The sequence below is a fragment of the Thunnus thynnus genome, chromosome 7 (genome assembly GCF_963924715.1).
Source record: "Thunnus thynnus chromosome 7, fThuThy2.1, whole genome shotgun sequence".
Taxonomy (NCBI): Eukaryota; Metazoa; Chordata; class Actinopteri; order Scombriformes; family Scombridae; genus Thunnus; species Thunnus thynnus.
In genome coordinates this window covers 35,428,116-35,452,632 of record NC_089523.1, presented here as the reverse complement: position 1 = coordinate 35,452,632, position 24,517 = coordinate 35,428,116, and the positions used below count along the sequence as shown (strand labels likewise).

At 43.2% G+C, this 24,517-nt stretch overlaps 1 protein-coding gene across 1 annotated transcript in view; it reads left to right on the top strand.

The window, feature by feature from the left end:
* The first annotated feature begins 602 nt into the window (after positions 1-602).
* ece2b (endothelin converting enzyme 2b) overlaps positions 603-24,517 on the top strand; it is a 58,327-nt gene continuing 34,412 nt past the window's right edge. The window contains exons 1-4 of the mRNA XM_067595723.1: positions 603-908; positions 19,162-19,248; positions 21,427-21,562; positions 22,475-22,690. Of these exons, the coding sequence (XP_067451824.1) occupies positions 876-908; positions 19,162-19,248; positions 21,427-21,562; positions 22,475-22,690 (472 nt within the window). The 5' untranslated portion in view covers positions 603-875. The remainder of the gene's footprint in view (positions 909-19,161; positions 19,249-21,426; positions 21,563-22,474; positions 22,691-24,517) is intronic.

Genomic DNA, 24,517 nt, shown 5'->3' with positions numbered 1-24,517 from the left:
ATCAGCGTCATGTTTGAATCCTCCAGATGTGATTGTTGTGATTGTTGTTCACTTTCATTATTGTTACAGGATCCTCTGAACCACTTTAACCAGATTAACCTGTTTAAACAGTTTAACCAGTTTGACCAGAAAAAGTTTCCTCTCTATGAACAGATTCTTTGTTCAGACAGTAAAAGTGAACATTTAACTGAACTTCATGTTTCAGATCAAATATTGTCACAACTTTCTGCAGAAAATCGTCTAAACTGAAACTGTTTAATAAAAACACAAAGAACTGAAAATATCCTCCAAATATATTATTATTATTATAATTAATATTATTATTATCCAAATATACTCACACACACAAATACACACAGAGGGGGCTGAAAATACCCCGAAATATGCAAAACAACCCCGAAAATACACAAAAAACCTCTGAGAACATTAATTTATTATTAAAAATGAAAAAGAATTAAATAATTAAGGTGAGTGTAACTGATTCCACTCATGTATCGATAAAGTGTTGATCAGCGCAGATCGATCAGAAGTGATGGAGCTGGAGGAGGTGACGTAGGGTCGTGTGGGTGACGTCAGCCTCTGTGTCTCGGGGTGTGTTTGTTTGTGAGAGGAAGAGGCTGGTTGGATGTTGGGCGGGGTCTGAGGACAGACAGAGAGAGAGAAGGAGAGAAAAAGCTCCCGCTGCGGCTGCGGAGACAAAAGGAGAAGAAGAAGGACGGAGACACAGAAACGGAGAGACAGACAGACAGGAGGACAGACAGGAGGACAGAGAGACAGACGGGAGGACAGAGACACACAGACACGCAAACAGCCGGGAGGATGGGCCGGCGGAGCGGCCGTCGGTAGCGCTCTGTTTTCGGGGACGGAGCTGCAGGATGAGCGTAGCGCTGCAGGACCTCCGGAACACCGTGAGTACACACACACACACACGCACGGACACGCACACGCACGCACGCACACACGCACGCACACATACGGTGATGCTGATCACCTGTCAATCACTGTGATTGATCTGTGTCAAACTGCTCGCCTGCTGGAAGGTATTTCTGACGTCACAGATCAAACAGGCTGATTTATGGATCCACTGATCATATCATCATCATCATCATCATCATCATCATCATCACTTAAATCAATAAACACAGAATATCTAGAAACTTGCAGTTTTCTGATGAAATGAAACATTTGGAGTAAAACAGTAAAAAAAAAAAAAAAAATTGAGTTCAGATATTTGAGCAGTGAAGAAGAGACTTCCTGTCAACACAAGGAGGAAACATGTTGCTGCATCATCCTCCAATCATCTTCTGTGGATCCATCTTTGATAAGTGATCAATACTAAACTCACTTATGATCAAAAGCATTTTCTGCTGTCAGATTCTGTTTTTCTGTTTTTATTGAAACAAACTGAATGATGGATCAGTTCATGAAGCAATAATCAGCAGATTAATCAATAACAGATATCAGGCTGATGCACTTCTAGCAGAGTGTTATGAAATATAACAACAACAGGACTTCAGGTCTACTGAACTGTTGGAAATGTTTAAACGGTGCAGTTTGAGAGTTTAGACGTCAGCTTGTAGAAATATTAACAGAATTAATTATCAGCTGATGATTTTCTTTAAAAACAGCTGTTTGATGTCACTGCTCTGAAGATTAATTATATTTCATGAAACAGGAATCATTTCCTCTGGTGCTGCTGGGTGAGGCGCTGCAGGAAACTGAAACATAAAACAGAATATAAACTTGGTTTAAACATGTTCATACTAGAGTTCATTTCACATCATCTGAGACAGTTTTAAAGTGGAACTCTGTTTATTTAACTACTGATGTTTAGTTCTCAGCAGAAACACAACTCATCAGTTTTAAGTTGATGTGTTGAACATGTTAGCAAACAGCTGATTATTTCCACATCCAGCAGTTACGGAGCAACATTATAGTTCATTTAGAGTCGTGTTTCTGTCCAATATTCTCTCTCTTGTAGCTGTTTTTACTCTCTACGAACTCCTGAGGGAAACATCTGGCTCTTTAGCTGCTAGTCTACAGCTAACTGTGTCTGTTAGCAGGTTGTGTTCAGCGGCTTTTTAAAGGTCCTTTAATCTTCACTTTTTATTCTTTCTTTCTTCGTCTGCATGTTTTTCAGTTGCTAACTACTTCTGCATAGTTTCAGCTACAGAAACCACTCAAATATCAGAACGTTCAGCTTTTTCAGGACGATACTGCTATCATTCAGCTTTCTGAAATAACTCTTATACTTTGTTATGTACATTTTTAAACTTGATAATGGAAAGTCTCTGGGAGGAATGTTTGAAAGTTGCTGCAGTGTTCGGTGCAGTATGCATCAGTATGGTGTCTGATGTGGAAACACATCGGACCAATAGCGCCACCATGTGCTCAGTTATTATGTGTTTTATGTTTTGGCTAATAACTCATGAACTGTGAGGCCTATCAAAACAATATTTGCACAAGACTGATATAGACCATGCCCATTTGTGCCTGGAAAAATTTTCCGCCATTTTGGATTTTTTGGTAAACACATTTTTTGCTTCTGTTGGATCGTTCTTCATCTAAACTTCATCAAACTTGGTACATATCATATTTAGAGAACCCCGAACTAAACTTGTGAGTTTGTTGTTGGGTATCACTTACTGTTTGTTTTTAATCGGCTACCAAACTTTTGAAGGCGTGGCCTGATGTGTTTAATGGGCCATAACTCTTCAATGCTAAATTGGACATTATTATTATTATTAAACCTTTATTTCTGCAGGGAGGGCCATTGAGAGCATGCCTTCTTTTCCAAGACCACCCTGAATACACAACATACAGAAAATAAAAACAAAGTTTACAATTCAACAATTCAACAACAAGAATTACAGCAAACAAACAGAGACGACATTCAGAGACATCAGCATCATTCACAGAAAGCATTCACACTCACGCTGTACTAAATCTGCCAAAAGATGTTTGAAATGAATGTAAGGGATCAGCACTTCCATTGTTCCACTTGTGTGTGTATTTAAAACCTCATTACTATCCTGATGTTTAGTGTCGTGTGAAAGTGATCTATAACTGAGAAGACAAGCGATAAACAGAGGAAGTTTGCCCAGTAGTGCTTTGTAAATACATAGAATAGCGTTGTTAACTTCTCACTGCCAACGATTGCCACCTAACTTTAACGTACAATAATGTAAATTTAACGTACAATGATGTAAATTTAACGTACAATGATGTGTTCCAAAGCGATCTCCTGTTCTGAATCTAAGAGCTGAATTATAGACTGAATCTAGAGATTTAAGTGTAGTGGCAGAAGTGTGCATATAAATTCTATCACTATAGTCCAAAATGGATAAAAAAGGTTGAATGAACAATTTGTTTCCTGCAGTTCTGAGTCTTATTTCTGTAAAAAAAAAAAATGCTAGTTGTGCTTTTAGTGATTTAGTTCATTAATATGTTTTTTGAAGCTTTTCATCAGTCCAGAAACGAGATATTTGTAAGAGGAAACTCTTTCAAGTTGTGTCCCATCCAGAGTGTTAATATTTACATCATTAACTAACTTACATTTAGTTTTTGTCTGAGTTTAACAGTAAATTGATTAAATTTTGCTGTACAACAAAGAAGTCAAACTGAATACTCTGAGCAGCAGAGGGTGCTGTTGTGTAGAGAATGGCGTCATCTGCATACGGATGAATTGTACTGTTTCCTAAAGTTTTCTCCTAATTCATTTATAGAAACTGTGAATAAAAGTGGCCCTAAATAGAGCCCTGTGGTACACCTTTGTTCACATTCATAAAACTGGATTGATAACCATCAGCTACTACAGTTTGTGATCCATTACTGAGATAACTTACATGACTGTTCATCAAATCCAAGAGATTTAATGCGTTTCAGAAGAATTTGATGGTGAACTGTATCAAATGTTTTAGATAAATCAATGAAGATGGCGACACAATCCTTTCTGTTATCCAATGGACCAGCAACATTGCTCAAAACTTTTGACGTAGCCCTCACAGTACTGTGCCCAGATCTAAATCCAGACTGATAAGACTTTAAAATGCTCCGACTTGATCATTCACTAATTTCTCTAACTTTAGCCAGACATGAAAGTTTAGAAATTGGTCAAATCGTTATTTAACTCATTCTGATGACACCCTTTATGCAGAGGTAATACATCAGCTGTTTTCCAAGGGTCCAGGATGCTTTCTGCTCCGACAGTCAAATTAAACATGTAAGATAAGCAGTCAACTAAAAGTGGAGTCGATAATAATAGAAGCCTTGGCTCTAGCTGGTCAGCCCAGTCGCCTTCTCAACAGGATGATCTGAGAGTGTTTGAGGAAATCCGGTATTTTTAAACATATAGTATAACCTAATGAAATGAAGTATTCATTGGATGCGTCACATATATTCTTTCCACCAGAGGTGATAGAAGAACCTCGTACAGTTTCATTAGGGAAGGATGAAATTATGTGATAATGATTTAACCATTTACAGAAATTCCTCCTTTACTTTCAGATAGTGCAGTGACATAAAATGATGATTTGGCTTTTCAAATAACAGTGAGACACTTATTACACTGTTGATGGGAATATTGCCAATCAGAAGATGATTTAGTTGTTGGTGCTTTGCAGGAGGCAGCATCCCTTTCACATTTCAGCAATTTCTGTACAAAACCAAGGATTGTTCCTGTTTTTAACTCCAAAACTCTTCAAAGGTGCATTCTTGTCTGTAATGGAATTAAATGTTTTCATAAAATAATTTAAAGCCAAATGTGGGTAAACCCAATATTACTGTAGGGTTAGTGTTAGCTCAGAAAAGTGTTTGAAATTCCTTTTCACTATGATGCACGGTTTAGATCTTTGTAATTCTGTGTCTGGGATGCTTGCTGTCAGGCAATGGTCACTGAAGTCTCAGGGAAAACACTACTGGATTTATGATGTTGAGGTCTGTTGGTTAAGAGTGTGGCCTTTCCCACATTTTTTGGGTTCGGCCTAGTAGGGGAGGTAATGAACCGCGTGAGATTTAGTTCATTGCAGAGATTTTTTAAATTATCAGTGGCATCAGTTAACCAGTTGTTCATATCCGCCAGGATAAGAAGTTCTGAATTGTCATATCTGCTTATTCAATCAAATATCTATCACACCTGCAGGTGCAGAAGGTGAAACCCAGTAACTAGTACCTTTCCAGTATTATTTTCCCCAGACAAACACTTACAGCCAATAGTTCAAAACATGTCGGCTTAGATACAGAGACAGAGACAGCAAACAACTTTTCACAAAAATGGCAACACCTCCTCCGTTACTACGCTGGTCACACTGAGAAACACTGTAGTTGTCAAGACAAATATAAGCATCTTTAACTTTGTTTGACAACCATGTTTCAGAAATCACAAAAATGTCAGGGTCTGTATGATGTACCCAGACTTTAATAATGTCTGTTTTGGATATAATACTACACATGTTCATATGAATAATTCCCTTTGTGATTCAGAAAGCTTTGCATGCTAAAATCAGCATTCAGTGTCGTTGTTTAAAGGCTGAAAACATATTAATGAGTTTTGTTTTGCATCTTGGTTCATGATCCTTTGATTTGCATCCATCTGTAGCAAAGAAACAGTCTGAATCATCATTGACTACTGCATTGTCTTGTTGTGTATTATGTGATTGCAGCAGTGTGCAGAACTTTTTTTTTTTTGCACTAGTGCACCACTGCATCGTCTCAGCAATGAGACATGTTTTTGTCCTTGTATTGTATCGTATTGTATTGTCATGTATTGCTTGATTGTAGCTCTGCATAGCACTTTTTGCCCAAGACAAATTTCCTTCATGACATCAAAGTTTATCTCATCTCATCATCAAGTTATTTAAATGATGCTCCTGTGATTCTGCCAGCAGCAGTCAGGCTGGCTGTCACTCAGTAATACTGGAGTATTAAAACCCAGGGGGAGTGTCACACTCATGACTCATGGGCAGCAGGGGGAGCTAGTGGTACAAATGGGAGGTGAAGAGGTCACGGGGGGCAAACAGTGTAATCAGTTACCGGTGTGTAATCCAGAGCTGTTGTGGAGTGGATAGCGGTTAGTCAATGACGTGAGGCTGTAGAAACTGCTGAAAGTGCATGTGTGCCATGGAAGCTGGGGTGGATGCCATCTCTGCTTAAAAAGGACACTCGTTCCCAAAAAAGATTAAAATTGTCGATAACAGACAAAGTGTGTGATGGACAGACTGACTGCAGCCATACGAGGGTACAGGACTCGAGATGAAGGCAGACTTTCCACATTTTTGAGTTCTTTAAAAAGATGGTTAACATCCTGTTTTAAAACTTCAGACTTCTGCTCGGTAGTGACAGTCATGCCCACATGAATAATAAGATTGTGGACATGTGAGTATTTGTTGAGCAGAGATGGGATCCACTGCATAACATCCACAGTTTTAGCCCCAGGTATGCAATGGGTCACTGCGGTTTTTGATTTCATATGTCTCACAATGGAATCCCTGACGATCAGAGATGTAGGAGTGTGCAGTGGAGGTTTGGGAAGACATGGTCACTGCCCAGGGAACGACCAGTCTGATGACGGCATGGATGGACGTGTCTAGATGGAGAATGGTGGACAGAGAGGGCTGGAGCTCCTTGCGGCGCTAGTGTGAAGTGTGGTATGGAGCGGCGAGCCCTGCTGGTGCGGGAGGAGCATCCAGGTGTGGCTGGTGACGGGATCGGAGGCGATGGAGAGCCGTGGGACCCACGCCGCCGCAGGGGGAGAGATGGAGGAAGAGGCAGAAGGAGGGAGGTCATGCGGGTCGAGGATGTTATACTGAGGAAATGCACAAGAGGAGCGCCTCCCTCTCCTGCTGGACCAGGGACCAGTGATCCTGATGGGATGGAGTGGAGCTGACCAGGGTTTTAGGCTTAGCCCCGAGCTGTATCCAGGAACCATCAGGGTCGGTGACCAGCGGAGGGGCAGCAGGACAGTGAGCGCTGCCATCAGGCTCTGGGAGAGAGGCAGCTACAGCCCCCTCAGCAGCTGGGCAGGGAACAGTGGTATCAGGCTCTCGGGCACTGGTTATGTGGGTCTGCGCTGGACTGAAAGTGACGGTGTCCATGATTTGATAGAGTGTGGATATTCTTCCTTCCAGCTCTGCTATCTTATTGGCCAGGCTGGTGCAGCTGACATGGCCAGATGGCTCCAACTCAGAGCCCACAGCATTGGTATCATTTTAGCAGAGGTGATCCAAAAGGACATCAAGCAGCAGAACTTACCAACACAGGTCCAACAAGTGGACCCGTTGCAGAGATTAGGCTTCAGTTAGCAGATTGTAGCTTGTTTTCACCCAGTATCTATCCAGTATCCCCACTGTGCTAGTTAGCTCCCAAAGCTAAAAACAAGCTAGTTACACAAGCCTCAGCAGGCTGGTCAACATAAAACTTTAAATATGAGTGCGTGACGACTAAAATCTTTCACCTAGTTAAAACATATAATAAAAACAACCAGGATCTAAACTTTTAGTGTAAGATGTGACTTAATCACACACACACAATGCCTACATACAGTCACACTGCACAAGTGTAACATTTGATACAGATCTACCTACAGGAAGTGCTATTGTAATATTGTTACATGATATTTCTACAATTCTATCGTCTTTAATCAAATTAAACTTGGTACATAAATTCTCCATGAGAATCTGCATGACATACTGAATCATGGCACCAATAGCTCCACCCTGTGGTCAGTAGTAATACACCATCATACTACGTGTTAACTGCCATATCTCTTAAATGTAATATTCCATGATAACCAAATTCAGCAAAGTTGTACAGATTAGGATGAACGAGTCTGTAGCATTTGGTAAAATTTCACCTGTAGGTGGCGCTGCAAGATTTTAAAGATTGCTGCTGAAGCTGGTTTAGTTGGTAAGTGCCAGCTAACCAGTACCAGCTAACATTTTGGTTCATACCTAATTGGAATGAATTACACTTTTCACAATTCTTTAACTGATAGAAAATACTCAGTTTTAAGTGTGTAGTTTTGTGTGTCAAATGATTTATTAGCATATTAGTTTTTTCAATAATTTCCCTCAAAGTAGCTGCTGTTAATTCTCTGAAAGGGTTGTGGAATTCAGCAGTATACAGGAAGTGTGTTTAATATGCTAATATGTAGTTTGACATACAAAACTACACAAATTATTAAGAGTTGAATCTAAATCAAATCCAACTGAACATTTTTTTCAGCTTTTTATTACAATTTGTGCCAAACTGCACCTCCCTCTCTGTTAAATACCTGCAAATTTCCAGTAAATTAGTATGAAATTAAAGGCCTGTAAAATAAAGCGTTACTGCTTTTTCTCTGAAAACAGCACAAAATGACACGATGAGAGATAAACAGATCAACAACGAGCTGAAACTCGCTGTAAAGCTCCGTAAAGCCGAGCGGAGCTGCAGAGTCTCTGCAGGTTCATCACTGCGAACCACGACGGCGTCGGTGGTTTCAAACCTGAAACCAAAACCTCAGCTGTGATTTTACTGATAAAATTTCATTGAATGAATTTTAATCAGACTGAAAATAAAGGCAGATTTGTTTTTAACTTGTGTTCAATGAACTGTCTGCAAAAACAAAATAATCAATTCATAATAACTTAAAAGAGCTGCAACAATGAACAGCTGAGATTCAGACTGTAAAACCCTTTGAGGCAAATCTATCAGGCGTCTCCAGGCTCGTAATCATTTCAGGATTTATTTAAGTAAAAATCTGATCAGTTTCTCAAAAGTCTCATATTTTATGTTTTCTCTGTTAGACAGTAGATAGAATTATTTATCATTGAGAGTAAATCATCAGCAGATTGATCAATAACAACAATAAGTTTAAAAGGTTTTACTCAGTGACCATCTGGAGGCCTCATGTGGGGCTCGTGAAGACAAATCTGATGGTTTTACTGTTTCCTGATGTTTTATAGATCAAACATCGCAGCAGCAGATTCATTGATCATGAATGAATATGTATTTGTTTTCAGTGTAGTCAGCTGTAATGACTTCTCTGCAGTCGGTGTTTGTTTGTTTGGCGGCTTCAGTCTCTGAACAGGCTGATCCACGTTTCTGCTGCCTGACAAGACGAGCTCAGAGGGCGACGCGCCCTCAGGCTGCTTCAGTCTGCTGTGGCTGCTTGTGATTGGTCACATTTAAAACTGTTTTTACGGTTGAAGTTGTGATGTCAGAACCGCATTCAGATGCTAATGACTGCGTTAAAAGGTTCAACAGCAGCTGTGTGGATTTAAAGTGAATAAATGATTATGTACATGAATCATGTGACTTAAACGTCACTGAAAACATGAAACAAGCAGAAAACATCAGATCTGTGTGCAGCGACGAGGAGACTGTATGTGTGTCTTCTTCTGCAGCAGTCTAACGGCACCGACTGGAGGATTAGCGCCACCTGCTGTTTTTCTGCTAATATTTGCACAACAGCAGTTGATGGAAACAAATTTTCACTACATTTTATTTTAAATCTGTTAAAGTTCAAGCAGGAACGGTTCATTTTTAGGACATTTTACAGAGAGACTGGTTAGTTTAGTTGGTATAAGTGCCCACTCATTATATTGAGGTTCATAGTTGTTTCTTAATAAATTTGACTCTTAATTATTATAACAGACAGAAAATACTTAGTTTTATATGTTAAACTACATATCAGCATATTAGGTTGTTTCTTAAAAACTCAAATCACATGATCACATCACAGATCACATGATCCTTCCAGAGAAACATCCTGCGAGTTAACGGTTACGCAGCAGCTACTCGTAAGAAATGACCAAAGAAAACTAATGAGCTGATTTATCATTTAACAAACAAAACTACACACTGAAAATTATATTCTTAACAATTAATTAACTGACAGAAAATAGAGTGGACACAACAAACCCACAGTTTTCTCTGTTTTTTCCTCATAATTTGCAAAATGTCATAAATAATGAACCTGCACATTTCCAGGAAATTGGTGTCAAATGAAGCGACCTGTAGAATAAAGTTTTCACAGTTTGAGCTGCATTTGGATGAAACTTGACTTTGTGTTTATCTTCCGTCATGTGACGCGTTTCTGTTTATTTGCAAGAGGAATTGATCAACGCAGCAGTTTGGTTGATAGTTGGACGACTTTAGGGCCCTTTTAGTGTTGATCATTGTTTTGCATTTTAATTTAAATACTTTTATTCATACAGGTTGGAAGGTTTTTATTTATTTACTGTCAGAATAACACACAGTATCAACACAGTTATCACAGTCTATAATAACATGATAAGTTATCATATAGTTATAATAACTCTGCTGTTAGCGTGTTCTGCTATCACATACTCTATTTCGAGCATCACCTACTTTTTTCAAGTGTTACATAATTGTTTTGAAGCTCGTTTATTGATTTATTTAATTATTCAGTCAATTGTTTGGTCCATTGGTTCCTCAGTCTTTAGAGACGTCTGCAAACCAAACAGTCTGTGACCCAAGAAAAAAAATGTTTTTTAATTTCTGTTTTTTGGGTATAAATTGTCAGGGTGGTAAAAAAAAAACACATTGCAAACAAAAAAAAGTTAAAACTTAATTATATTCAAATCTTACAACATGTCCACTGTAGAGGACATGGAGAGATCCACTGGAACCAGTAAAATACAACACTAGCACATGTAGATTTCTTTAGTATTAACTTCACCATTTCCAGGAACCTCTTGTGATTTCTTCACTGGACGTTTGACTCTAGATGATTATTTCATGAAGCACAGAGGAACTTGTTGTTCTTTATGTATCTCACAGAGGTTTTTGGCATTTGTTGAACATTTGGAGCGAATGGATTGCTCCGCATTTCCTTAAAGCTCTCATCTGGGTGGGGCTTCCTTCTCTTGATTTCTGGAGAGAATTCTTCGTCACTTGAGTCGGTTTCATGTTGTTGATGTGCCGGCGTGGCTGGACATTCTGTTGCTGAGCGTTCGATCGCACATATCAGACAGAGATCCTGAATACGTTGCTGCTGGAAGCACTGCAGTGGGCTCCAGTCCCTTCGGACAGCATCATCTGGTCTAATTCTGCATTCTTCACAGCAACACAGGTATGAACCTCAGAACAAAGACAAAGCACACTCAATAATTCAGCACAATTAACATGTTACAGAAATGTTAAAGGGATAGTTCACCTGCACTTAGATTCATACGTCAACCTTCTAATGAATGTGTTTACATTTTTTCCTCGTTAATTGTTTCATTAGGTTCAGAAATAAACCGTTGGGATCTAGTTCCTGGAACACATCTCTGTCGTTTATCCTTTCACTGTTGCATTGATTAAAAACCTCAGAACCCTCTGTCGGGCTTGTTATGATGGCAGCCATTTTGAAAAGACAGACACAGGCAAGTTGGCAGGGTTCCCCCCCCCCCGCCCCCCCCGCAGGTGATTTTAAAGCCCCATTTGTCCTCTTTATGGACCACTAGGACTGAACAGAGTGACATGTATAGTATGAGAGATATGAGCAGAAATGTAATGAATAGCTGCGTCTCAGGAAGCAGAGCAGAGTTCCTCCGAGTCCTCGCTGACGTCTTCAAACGTCCACAAAACAGTCAGAAAGAGACGTTTCACGTTCATTTAACCTGAAGAAGATTTCCTTTGTTACAGAGAGCTGGCAGAGAGTGTGTGTGTGTGTGTGTGTGTGTGTGTGTGTGTGTGTGTGTGTGTGTGTGTGTGTGTGTGTGTGTGTTGGGTTGGGCAGGTTTACTGTTTCCTGTCTGCCGCTCTGTGACTTCCTGTCTTAAGACGCCCAGTTTCCATCTGAGCAACAAAACAAACCAAGACTGCTGCTGCCCACACCTTCATCATCATCACCATCATCATCTTCATCATCAACTCAACCAACACTTTTTTCTGTTTTTTTTTCTTATAATTTGCGTCACCATTTCTGTAAAATGTCCTAAAAATTAAGAGTCTGCAAATTTCCAGGAAATTAGTGTAAAATGAAGCGACGTAGAATAAAGTTTTCATCTGGATGAAACTTGACTTTGTGTTTATCTTCCGTCATGTGATGCGTTTCTGAGTAAAATGTTCATTTGAAAAGGAATTTGAATCAATATATATACAGACGGGTGACAAATGAAAGGAACAACCAACATAAAGTGTGTCAGTAAGGTGTTGGACCTCCACGTGCCACCAGAACAGCTTCAGAGCTCCTTGTTATTGATCCTACAGTCTCTGAACTCTTCATCATTCTTCATAAAGATCTTCCTCGTGTGGTGTGTGATGATGATGATGCAGAGCGCTGTCTAACACGTCAGCTGGGTTGAGATCAGGTGACTGTGAAGAGACCACTCCCATCAGGATAGAGCTGATCACTCACAACTACTTTGTATTGATCAGCAGCGACCCTTCCTCAAACCATGTCAGCATAACAGAGCCCCCAGACCCCCTCACTGTGGGGGTCCAGCAGCCAGACCTGGACCAGACCCCCTCACTGTAGGGGTCCAGCATCCAGACCTGGACCAGACCCCCTCACTGTAGGGGTCCAGCAGCCAGACCTGGACCAGACCCCCTCACTGTAGGGGTCCAGCATCCAGACCTGGACCAGACCCCCTCACTGTAGGGGTCCAGCATCCAGACCTGGACCAGACCCCCTCACTGTAGGGGTCCAGCATTTAGACCTGGACCAGACCCCCTCACTGTAGGGGTCCAACATCCAGACCTGGACCAGGTTCTCCTTTGTCACGAGTCTGTATATAATATTTAACTGAACTTCATGTTTCAGATAATGATGTTCTACAGAAAATGATCCGAACAACTCACACCCACACAGACACCCCTGAAAATATGAAAAACAAACTCATCACCATCATCATCATCATCATCATCTTCACCATCATCATCATCATCACCATCATCAACTTCATCACCATCATCATCACCTTTCAGGAACTGTTGTGTTGATGACGATGGGAGGAAGTGATGCAAAGGTTGCCACGGTGACAACCTGCAGCTGATAGAGAACTGTCCCTGTTTTCCGTTAATCAATAACCAATGATTGATGTCTTGGAAATGATTAGAAATCACATAAAACAAAGTGTATGAAATTTAATGTTATTGTGTCGGACTGGAACATATAAACCAGTAAAACCATCATAAACTTGAAACCAACAGCTGTGGAGGTAAAATGTAAATATATGTTCAAGATAAAAACAAGATGAAATCTGGGTTTAGTTTGTCGTTAACATGTTTCTTATCAGATGAACTCGTCAGAGTTAATTATTCCCCTGCTCACTATAAACCTGCCTCATCACACCTGGTACGTGTCATACAGTCACCTGTCCGTCTAAAGAGACAGACAGGTTCTTATTCCGAGGTCTACATACTTCATTCAGATGTTTAGTACTTGTTATGTGTTTTCACAAACGTTTTTGAATTTATAAATGTGGTTTCAGCAGCAGTTAGTGTTGGACCTGTCACGTTTGTGGACGGTTGATTTTACTTCCTCTGATGGAGCTAGGCTAACAGTCTTTGTGCTAAGCTAGGCTAACAGTCTTTATGCTAAGCTAGGCTAACCGCAGAGATGAAGCTGATGTGACTCTGGAGATGATCTCAGTAAATGTAGCGATTTGTGTCAGTGAGTACGGAGGCTGTGAGGGGACAAAAGAGCAGATTTGAGTCAGAAACAGTGAGACAGACAGTCAGACAGACAGATGTTACATAAGCAGCAGTGAACTCCATTAGAGCTGAATGGAGATGATTCACACACATTATCTAATTACACACACACACACACACACACACGGTGACATCACCCTCTGCTGAGAGATATAACACACTCCTGTCTCCTAGCAACCACGCTCGCCCCCTCTCCCTCTCTCCCCTTCTGTGTGCGTCATCAATTAAAGAGAAACAGCCGAGAGAGAGAGACAGAGAGAGACAGAGAGAGAGACAGAGAGAGAGAGACAGAGAGAGAGACAGAGAGACAGAGAGAGAGAGAGACAGAGAGAGAGACAGAGAGAGAGACAGAGAGAGAGAGACAGAGAGAGAGACAGAGAGAGAGAGAGACAGAGAGAGAGACAGAGAGAGAGAGAGAGAGAGACAGAGAGAGAGACAGAGAGAGACAGAGAGAGAGACAGAGAGAGAGAGAGACAGAGGGATTTGATTTTTAAACTCAACATTTATTATCCACTATGTACACTGTAAAAAAACGTAATACACTACATTAACACATACATAATATAATCACATATCAGGTATCAAAGTTACATCAGCACATGTCCAAAACTCAACTGTCCATCTATTACAGAGCAGAGCACCCCCCCATAACCCCAAATCAGCTGGAAACTCTCCAGGTCATGAGCAGCCCTGTAAAAACTAAACTCTACCAGCAGTCTGGACTTCACCATTCTGACAAAAACAGGAACCACATCAACATTCAGCTCTTCCTCCACCTTCCTCCTGCGGCTCACATACACCGCCATCTTTGCCTGTCCCAAAACAAAGTTCAATATCTGACACTTGTTCTTCTGTTGGCGAGTGTATTTAAAACCACAAATAAAAACCTGCTTCATAAAAATTTCTCCATATCTGCTAAAAATGGTTTCCAACAACACAAACAGAGCCGTCAGACGAGAGCACTCTGAGAAACAGTGAAACACCGTCTCTCTTTGGCTGCAGAAGGGGCATTTCTCCTCCACAGCAGCATTAATAACAGAGATAAAAGAGTTCACTGCTACAATGCCATGTAGGATCCTCCACTGCAGGTCCGCATGTTTCTTTGTTAAAGGAGGTTTATACAAAGACCTCCATGCAGGTTTGACGTCAGGGTCTAAGTCCAGATAAGTCCTCCACGGGGTGTCACTGCGTCCATTCAGTTTGTTCTGGTTCAAGGTTTTAACCATCAACTTATACAGAGTCTTTCCTGAGGCGTCCTCCAAAGAAGCTCCCACAGGGTCGACAGGCTCAAGTAAAGGACCGGAACAGTTTTTGAAATCCGGAAACAGTCCAATGGTGGGATAGGGGTCCATACAGTTTGGCAGCAGTGCGCCATCACAAAAGTCAGTTAACAGAAGGCATTGATGTCCTGTCAGCTTCTGTTTCCAATGTTTCAGTAACTGGTTTATGACTCGCGTAGATCTCACTCCCATCCGAGCAGCTAGTCCAACAGGATCATCCAACCGAGGTCCCGCCAGCTCCACCACCTGCCCCAGAGTAGAAACTCCTGCAGTGTGAAGGAGTCTGGATAGAGTAGGTCCACCACAGCTGGGACAATCCAAAAGTCCTCCAAACAGTACAGGTTCCTGTAGGAGCCAGTACAGAGAGTCATCCTGCTCCTGCCTCTGCTTCCTCAGCAAAGTCCACACTGAAAAGACGCTTCTATAAAAGGCCGGCAGGGATGAAGCGTCCAACCTTTTGGAGTCCATTAGAAACAGAGACAAACCCAGTCCCAGACCACCAAACCGCTGCAGGATGCAGCAGGATAAAGTCCTCCACACCAGGTCTGTGGGCCCAGTGAGCAGTCTCTGAATGAACTGAAGGCGGAAGGCAGCGCCCCTGCTGGCCAGATGGACCAGACCTTGTCCACCCTCCTCCTTAGGAAGAAACAGCACACTCTGAGGTACCCAGTGCAACCTGTCCCAAAAAAAATCAACCAAAACCCTTTGGATCTGTGATAAAAGAGAAGCTGGAGGATCAACGCAGGCCAACCGGTGCCACAGAGCAGAAGAGACCAGATTGTTAATCACGAGAACACGACCTCTGTAGGACATTTTAGGTAGAAGCCATTTCCATTTCATGAGCCCACCTTTGACCTTTTCTAAGACATTGTCCCAGTTTTTCTGTAAGAACATTTCATTGCCCAGAAAAACTCCCAGGTATTTTAGCCCTCCTTTTTTCCAGACCAGACCTCCAGGTAACCTGAGTTGATCCACCCGCCGATCCCCCACCATGACAGCCTCACTCTTCCCCCAGTTTACTTTAGCAGAGGATATGCAACCAAACAGATTAACAGTGTTCACTAACACATCAATATCTCTCTGTGTGTTGACCAGGACAATGACATCATCAGCGTACACCGACAGTTTAAAAGAGGCATCACAGTCAGGAAAACAAACACCAGTCAGATCATTCCTCAGTTTGTGGAGCAGAGGCTCGATGGCCAGAGAGTAGAGCATGCCGGACAGAGAGCAGCCCTGCCTGACCCCCCTCTGGACACTGAAAGGAGCACTCAGACCTCCGTTGATTTTCAGAACACTCGCAATGTCACTATACAGAACCTGGATCTTGGCTATGAAACCAGGGTTGAACCCGAAAGCAGCTAAAGTTTGCCAAAGATACTGGTGTTCAACCCGGTCAAAAGCCTTTTCCTGGTCTATTGAAATCAGACCAGTGTCTACAGCCAAAGAGCTGGAGACCTCCAAAACATCCCGAATTAAAGTGACATTGTCACTTATCAGCCTGCCGGGCACGCAGTATGTCTGATCAGTGTGGATGACAGAAGCCATCACCTCTCTGAGTCTGCTGGCCAGGACCTTGGACAGTATCTTGTAGTCTGTGCAGAGCAGAGAAACAGGTCTCCAGTTCTTCAGCTCCTGCAGGTCTCCCTTCTTGGGCAGCAAAGTGATGACCGCCCTCCTGCAGCTCAGAGGCAGCCGTCCTCTCTCCAGGCTGCTTGTGACAACCTCCAACAGGTCTTCGCCCAACACGGACCAGAAGGATTTATAGAAGTCAACAGGCAGACTGTCTATACCTGGAGCTCTTCCACTCTGTAAGCTCATCAGAGCAGTATACAGTTCATTAATGGATACCGGAGCCTCCAGCTTTGCATTGGCTCCAGCATCCACCTGAGGAAGACCAGTGAAGAAGCTGCTGCACACATCTGGATTGTCTGTTAGTTCACTCTTATACAGATCTTTATAAAATCTGACTGCAAATTTCCTAATCTCAGAAGAATCTGAGATTGCAGAGCCGCTGCTGGATCGCAGAGAGTGAACAATCTTTCTCTGTCCATTTTTCCTCTCCAGACCAAAGAAGAAGTGAGAGGGGGCGTCCATCTGCGTGATGTCGAGGAACCGTGACCTGACCAGAGCTCCCTGTGCTGCGATGCCCAGCAGGTTGGCCAAAGCCGACTTTTTAGACTTGAGGGAATCTAAAAGCCCTCGATCTCCTGTAGAACCTGCTAAACTCTGCAGTTCTACCACCTGAGTCTCCAGGTCCCTCATAGATCTGGTTATGTCTCTAGTGACATTACGAGTGAACTGCTGACACAGCTGTTTAATCTGTGATTTCCCAAAATCCCACCACTGTTGAACACAGGCAAAGTCAGACTTACATTTTCTGTGGGTAAACCAAAAACATTCAAAAGCTGCTCTAAAAGCCTTGTCATGAAGCAGGGCAGTGTTAAAATGCCAGTAAGCACTCTGTAAACGCACATTTTTTATAAAAACACAGCAAAAAACCAGACAGTGATCAGAGAAGCCCACTGGGTTAATGTGACAACTTTTAAAAAGGTTCATGTGATGTTTAAAAGAATACAGACGGTCCAGCCTGGCCAGAGATAACACATTGTCTTTAGAGTGACTCCAGGTGTACTGCCTGTGACTTTTATAAAACATCCTCCACACATCTGACAACTCATGAGCTTCAGTCAACTGTCTGAACCTGCGTGATGAAGCAGGATGAGGCTCTTGGTGGTTTCTATCCAGCTTTGGATTTTCAGTACAGTTAAAATCACCTCCTAAAAACAAATACTCATCACTACTGCAGTTCCTGATAGTGTCACATAAAACATCTAGTACCGCTAGTCTATCCACCCCCTTGGTTGGTGCATAAACATTGAAGAAAACTACAGTAATATTTTCAAATTGAGCTTTGACCTTCAATAAACAGCCTTTAATAATTTCCTCAACTTCACAAGAAGAAGGCAAGAAGCTCCTGGAAAAGACAATCCCCACTCCTCCACTACAGCTGGACTTATGGCTCAGAATGACTTCCCCGTTACATCCTCTCCTCCAGTCACTTTCATTATCTGCACTACTGTGTGTTTCCTGAAGCAGCATTACATCTATGTTCTTCAGCTCCATCAGCTTAAAGACAGCAGCTCTTTTACTATCATCCCTGGCTCCATTCAAGAGACACAGAGAGAGAGAGAGAGAGAGAGAGAGAGAGACAGAGAGAGAGAGAGAGAGAGAGAGAGAGAGAGAGAGAGAGAGAGAGAGAGAGAGAGGGAGAGAGAGAGAGAGAGAGAGAGAGGGAGAGAGAGAGAGAGGCAGAAAGACAGAGAGAGAGAGAGGGAGTGACAGAGAGAGAGAGAGGGAGAGAGAGGCAGGCAGCAGAGCAACAGCTGGACACATTTAGTTTCCTGCAGGACGTTGAGACTCTGTAGATACTCAAAGGACGGACAGAAGGACGTGTTCATCCTGCTGACAGATCACCATGGATACGGCCAGGTGTCACCGATGTCATAACCTCTTCCGTCTCTGTCCAGCCTGTGATGTTGATGTGAAGTAACCCGGCATCGGTGTGACAGAGACAGAGAGTCTCTCTCTGCTTTCTGCTTCAGTGTCCTTGAATCTCTGCAATAAAAGATTATATTATTTATCAGTTTGTCTGTCAGTTATCTTCTTTGTCTTTAAAGTCCTCGTTAAGTAAAGTAGGAAAGTTAAAGTAAAATACTCAAATGGCTTTAATATCCTAGAGGATCAATCTGATAATAAACATAGAAACATGCAGCGATCAATAACAACAGCAAGATATAAAACATATATACTGTATCATGAGAACGACAGCTGCTAACACACCAGATCACATTTAAAAACCAACAACTGAAGGAATAAAAGACTTTATATCTGTTGACTTCTGATACTTCATGATTGAAATTACTTGCAGTTTGAGTTCTTGTCCTGCTGCGAACACGACATCGAGCTGATCGATCTGAAAGTGATTAACAGGAGAAAGAAAGAAAAACCTTTTGCTACTGTACAAAATGATCGAATTTGCTTTTTCTCATGTGTTTAAGAGTGCTGTCAGTTCTTCAGAGTTCAGACTGGAATCTCATTTACAGATCTGAGTCTCTGTGATGGTTCAGGACCATAAAACAACTTTCTGAAGCTCTGTTCTGTTTCCAGGCTGCAGATTTGATTTCATTTCTCATTTATCTGCATCAGTGTTCCTGTCTGCCTGTCGTCTCTACAGATGTCCAGTTATAAGCGAGCTACGTTGGACGAGGAGGAAGTGTCGGACGGTCCAGCTGAGGCAGCCTCGTCTCCTGACAGAGTGGAGGTCAGTGAACATAGCACGATCTGAGCTGCAAATCTGCTGAAAGCTCTGAGACTAACTGGTCCCAGGTACCAAGTCTCTGGGGGGGGGGGGGGTTAAGCTGTGTAAGATGCTGCAGGTGAGTTCAGGTGGTTCAGACTCAGCTCGTTGGACACCACCCCCACTCATCTGACGGAGTCTACCAGCCCTCTAACCCTCTGGAGTCTCATCAGTCACTCATCACTTCAACGGATGTATGTAGTGCATCGTCCAGCTGGTACAACGAGCCGTCGTATCTTCTCATAATCCATCCAGGGGGCTTGATAATCCATCAAGGAAACACTGTGCTGTTTTTGGATACTTTTGAAATATTATAAGAGTGATAATTTTATGTTTTATGTACTTATTTATCTAATATCGGCTGTACAAACAACCCTTTACTGTTTTGGTGCATGAGATCACTAGCAGCCATGTTTACTCTCTTTTGTCCAATCACAAGCTCTGTTACTGGGTGGAGAACTAAACACAAAGAGCTGAACCAATGACGGTGTGCTTGAGTGAAATATGCTTAGCATTTAGAAATCTACTGCAACACAGAAGTAACATTTAAAGAGTAAATAATGCGTCGAGATAGTTATCTGAAGTTTATTGAGCTACGCAAAGACATTAAAAAAGTGATACCAGTTACTTGCTTGTAACTTACAGAATTTAATTTATACAGATGTTTATATATTTAGAGAGTCGAGGCACCAGTAATAGGAAAACATGGGCTCAGACCCCCGAGGGTTAAATATTACTGATCCTGATCAATAACACACCACTGCAGCAGCATCAATAACAACAGAGTTGTTTTCTTTTTTATTGATAATTTATCAAAGAAACAACAAGAATAAATATAAAATGTTCTTCAGGTGGGTCGACACAGGCCTATCAGAGGTCAGCGCAACAGACCTGTAGTCCTTCAGTCCTGTGATGTCACACAGCTCCAGTCAATTCAAATTCAATTTAAAAAAATAGCGTTACTGGCATGAACAAAAAGGACATGTTGTTGCCAAAGCAGTTTTCAGAAGATTCATATAATACATATTAAATATATTAAATATACAGGTGTGATCTGTTGAGGATCTGAGTGCCAGCAGCAGGACTCCTCACTGAAGCTGCTGTGTGATGTCACGATGTCAGTGAGTTTCTGTCGCTCCAGCTTTGACTCACTGATCCATCTTGTCACACTTTTAACCACAGGCTTTGCACATTTTAGTTTCTGCCTATAAGTCAGGAGAAGATAAACGATTTTTACTAAGTTCAATTCAATTCAGTTCAATTTTATTTATTTAGCACTAAATCACAACAGAAGTCATCTCAGGGCACTTTTCACATAGAGCAGGTCAAGACCCAACTCTTTAATTTACAGAGACCCAACAATTCCCCCATGAGCAGCACCTGGTGACAGCGGTAAGGAAAAACTCCCCTTTAACGGGTAGAAACCTCAAGCAGAACCCGGCTCTAGGTGGGCGGCCATCTGCTTTGACCGGTCGGGTTGAGAGAGAGAGAAGAACATAGAGAGGGTGTGTGCACCCCGGACCAAATCTGGTAGATGGTTCCACAGGAGAGGAGCCTGATAGCTGAAGGCTCTGCCTCCCATTCTACTTTTAAAGACTGTAGGAACCACCAGTAAGCTGCATACTGGGAGCGCAGCGCTCTTGTGGGGTAATACGGTACTATGAGCTCTTAAAGATATGATGGTGCCTGACCATTAAGAGCTTTGTAGGTGAGGAGAAGTATTAAAGCTTAAAGTTTAAAGCTTAAATGAAGTCTCTAGCTGAAATATGTGGAAGTAGTTGAATTTCAAAGTGGAATAAGTTTCATTTCAATGTCAGAAATTATTTGAAAAAAGCTTAATATTTTTAAAAGTATAAAAGGTACAAAGAAGAAAAGTAATAGCATTAATGTCCTTAAAGAGCTGAACATTTTGATATTTGAATGACTTCTGTAGCTTAAAATATGCAGAAGAAGTTAGCGATCAAACAGAAGAAGAAGAAATGAAGCTTAGAACCAGCGTTCACACTAACGATGTCCTGCCGATCACTGCAGAAAGAGGCAGCACGTTAGAAAGCGCTCCTCCTTATCGTTCTGGAGTGCATGGTACAACAGACCTGTGTGGTGTTTGTTAGTCTGTCAGACTCACCTGTCTGTCTCTCTCAGGTGGGCTTCAGGAAGGGGGGTGTGGACTTCCTTGGCAGGAGGACCCAGCTGGAGGTTCTGCTTTCGGTGCTGCTGCTGGCTGCTCTGCTGGCTCTGCTGGTCTGTCTGCTGCTGCTGGGGCTCAGATTCAGCTCAGGTAACGCACCTGTCTGCCCTGCTAACACTCCTCCTTTCCTTCAGTACTTCCTTTATCTTCTCCTTCCTTCCCTCCCTCCCTCCTTCCTCCTCTCCTTCCCTCCCTCCCTCCTTCCTCCTCTCCTTTCCTCCCTCCTCCAAGCTTCCTCCTCCTCTCCTTCCCTCCCTCCCTCCTTCCTCCTCTCCTTCCCTACATACTCCTCTCCTTCCCTCCCTCCCTCCTTCCTCCTCTCCTTCCCTCCCTCCCTCCTTCCTCCTCTCCTTCCCTCCCTCCCTCCTTCCTCCTCTCCTTTCCTCCCTCCTCCACGCTTCCTCCTCCTCTCCTTCCCTCCCTCCTCCTCTCCTTCCCTCCCTCCCTCCTTCCTCCTCTCCTTCCCTACATACTCCTCTCCTTCCCTCCCTCCCTCCTTCCTCCTCTCCTTCCCTACATACTCCTCTCCTTCCCTTCCTCCTCCTCTCCTCTCCTTCCCTCCCTCCTCCTTTCCTTCCCTCCTTCCTCCTCTCCTTTCCTCCCTCCTCCACGCTTCCTCCTCCTCTCCTTCCCTCCCTCCTCCTCTCCTTCCCTCCCTCCCTCCCTCCTTCCTCCTCTCCTTCCCTACATGCTCCTCTCCTTCCCTTCCTCCTCCACGCTTCCTCCTCCTCTCCTTCCCTACATACTCCTCTCCTTCCCTTCCCTCCTCCTCTCCTCTCCCTCCCTCCCTCCTCCTCCCTTTCTCCCCATTCCTCTCCCTTCATTTCCTCCCCCCACCCATCCTTATCTGCCTCCTCCTTTCCTCCCCCACCCATCGTTTCCTTCCTGTTGCACCTCCTCCTCTCCCTGCTGCCTCTCTGTTCTCTTCTTGAATCATGAAGCAGAAACCTTCTTCAGACTGAGTCCTCTTCTTTTTTATTTTTTCCCCATGATGCTGTGCAGAGGGTGGGCGTGGCCTTTGCCTGTCGGAGGCGTGCGTGACAGTAGCCAGTCAGATGGTTGAGGCGATGGACCGCAACGCCGACCCATGCCACGACTTCTACCAGTTCTCCTGTGGAGGCTGGATAAGGAAAAACCCACTGCCCGATGGACGCTCGCGCTGGTCCACCTTCAACAGCATCTGGGAGCAGAACCAGGCACTCCTCAAACATCTGCTGGGTTAGATGCTGACCTCCTAATGCCCACTCTGAACTCCTGCTGTCCACTCTGACCTCCTACTGTCCTCTCTGACCTTCTGTTGTCCTCTCTGACCTCCTACCGGCAGCCCAAGCTCACTGTGTGCTTGTGGAGAGGGGCGAACAGTGGAACATATCTCAACTCTGACCTTGTACTGTCCTCTCTGACCTCCTACTGTCCTCTCTGACCTCCTACTGTCTTCTCTGACTTCCTACTGTCTTCTCTGAACTCCAGCTGTCCACTCTGACTTCCTACTGTCCACTCTGACTTCCTACTGTCCTCTCTGCCTTCGTACTGTCCACTCTGACTTCCTACTGTCCACTCTGACCTCCTACTGTCCTCTCTGACCTCCTGCTGTCCTCTCTGACCTTCTACTGTCCTCTCTGACTTCCTACTGTCCACTCTGACTTCCTACTGTCCACTCTGACCTCCTACTGTCCTCTCTGACCTCCTGCTGTCCTCTCTGACCTCCTACTGTCCTCTCTGACCTCCTACTGTCGTCTCTGAGCTCCAGCTGTCCTCTCTGACCTCCTACTGTCCTCTCTGACCTCCTACTGTCCTCTCTGACCTCCTACTGTCCACTCTGACTTCCTACTGTCCACTCTGACCTCCTACTGTCGTCTCTGAACTCCAGCTGTCCACTCTGACTTCCTACTGTCCTCTCTGACCTCCTACTGTCCTCTCTGACCTCCTACTGTCGTCTCTGAACTCCAGCTGTCCACTCTGACTTCCTACTGTCCTCTCTGACTTCCTACTGTCCTCTCTGACCTCCTACTGTCCACTCTGACCTCCTACTGTCCTCTCTGACTTCCTACTGTCCTCTCTGACCTCCTACTGTCCTCTCTGACTTCCTACTGTCCTCTCTGACCTCTTACTGTCCACTCTGACTTCCTACTGTCCACTCTGACTTCCTACTGTCCTCTCTGACCTCCTACTGTCCACTCTGACCTCCTACTGTCCTCTCTGACCTCCTACTGCTCACCCTTGACCAAGTATATCCAGCTGCAGAACATGAAGGAGGTTGACGAAAGTTGAATTTCCAAATATGGTTTGTGGGCTGGTTGGGTCACAGAAGAGACCACGTCCAAAACTTTATGACATTTATCTCAGCTGCTCAGCCAGTGTTGACGCAGGAAAAGAAAAGATGGCACATCAGGAAAGTCAAATGCCAAACTTCGACAAAATGTGGTTAATGAACATCTTATAGTTTACATCCACAGAGTGCATGAAGGTTTCAGTAAAGGTTTTGTAATGAACCCCCAGTACTGTTGATTCATCATAAATAATATAAAATAATAAATGTGAGTGATTCAGTGCATTAGTGGAGCCCCCTAATGTGGTGTAATAAAAACTACAAATTGATGTTCATAAGTATCAACATTTATGTATAAATATATTTTTAGCAGTTCATTCATTGATAAGACCACATTATTTACTGCTGTGGCTCAAACACATAGACTAGGTTATCCTCATTTCTTTGCTCAATAGTTGCTAAGATTGCTACCTTTAATAACATTTTCCATTTATTTTTGATCTGCTATGGTCCATTGTCTTCCTCAGCCACCGTAGCGTTGTGTACAGGTGGGTGTGGAGGAAGCAGTTTGTAGGGTCTGCAAGGCTGCAGTTGGACCCTTCTCACTCTGACCTCCTACTGTCCTCTCTGACCTCCTGCTGTCCTCTCTGACCTCCTGCTGTCCTCTCTGACTTCCTACTGTCCTCTCTGACCTCCTACTGTCCTCTCTGACCTCCTGCTGTCCTCTCTGACCTTCTACTGTCCTCTCTGACCTCCTACTGTCCTCTCTGACCTTC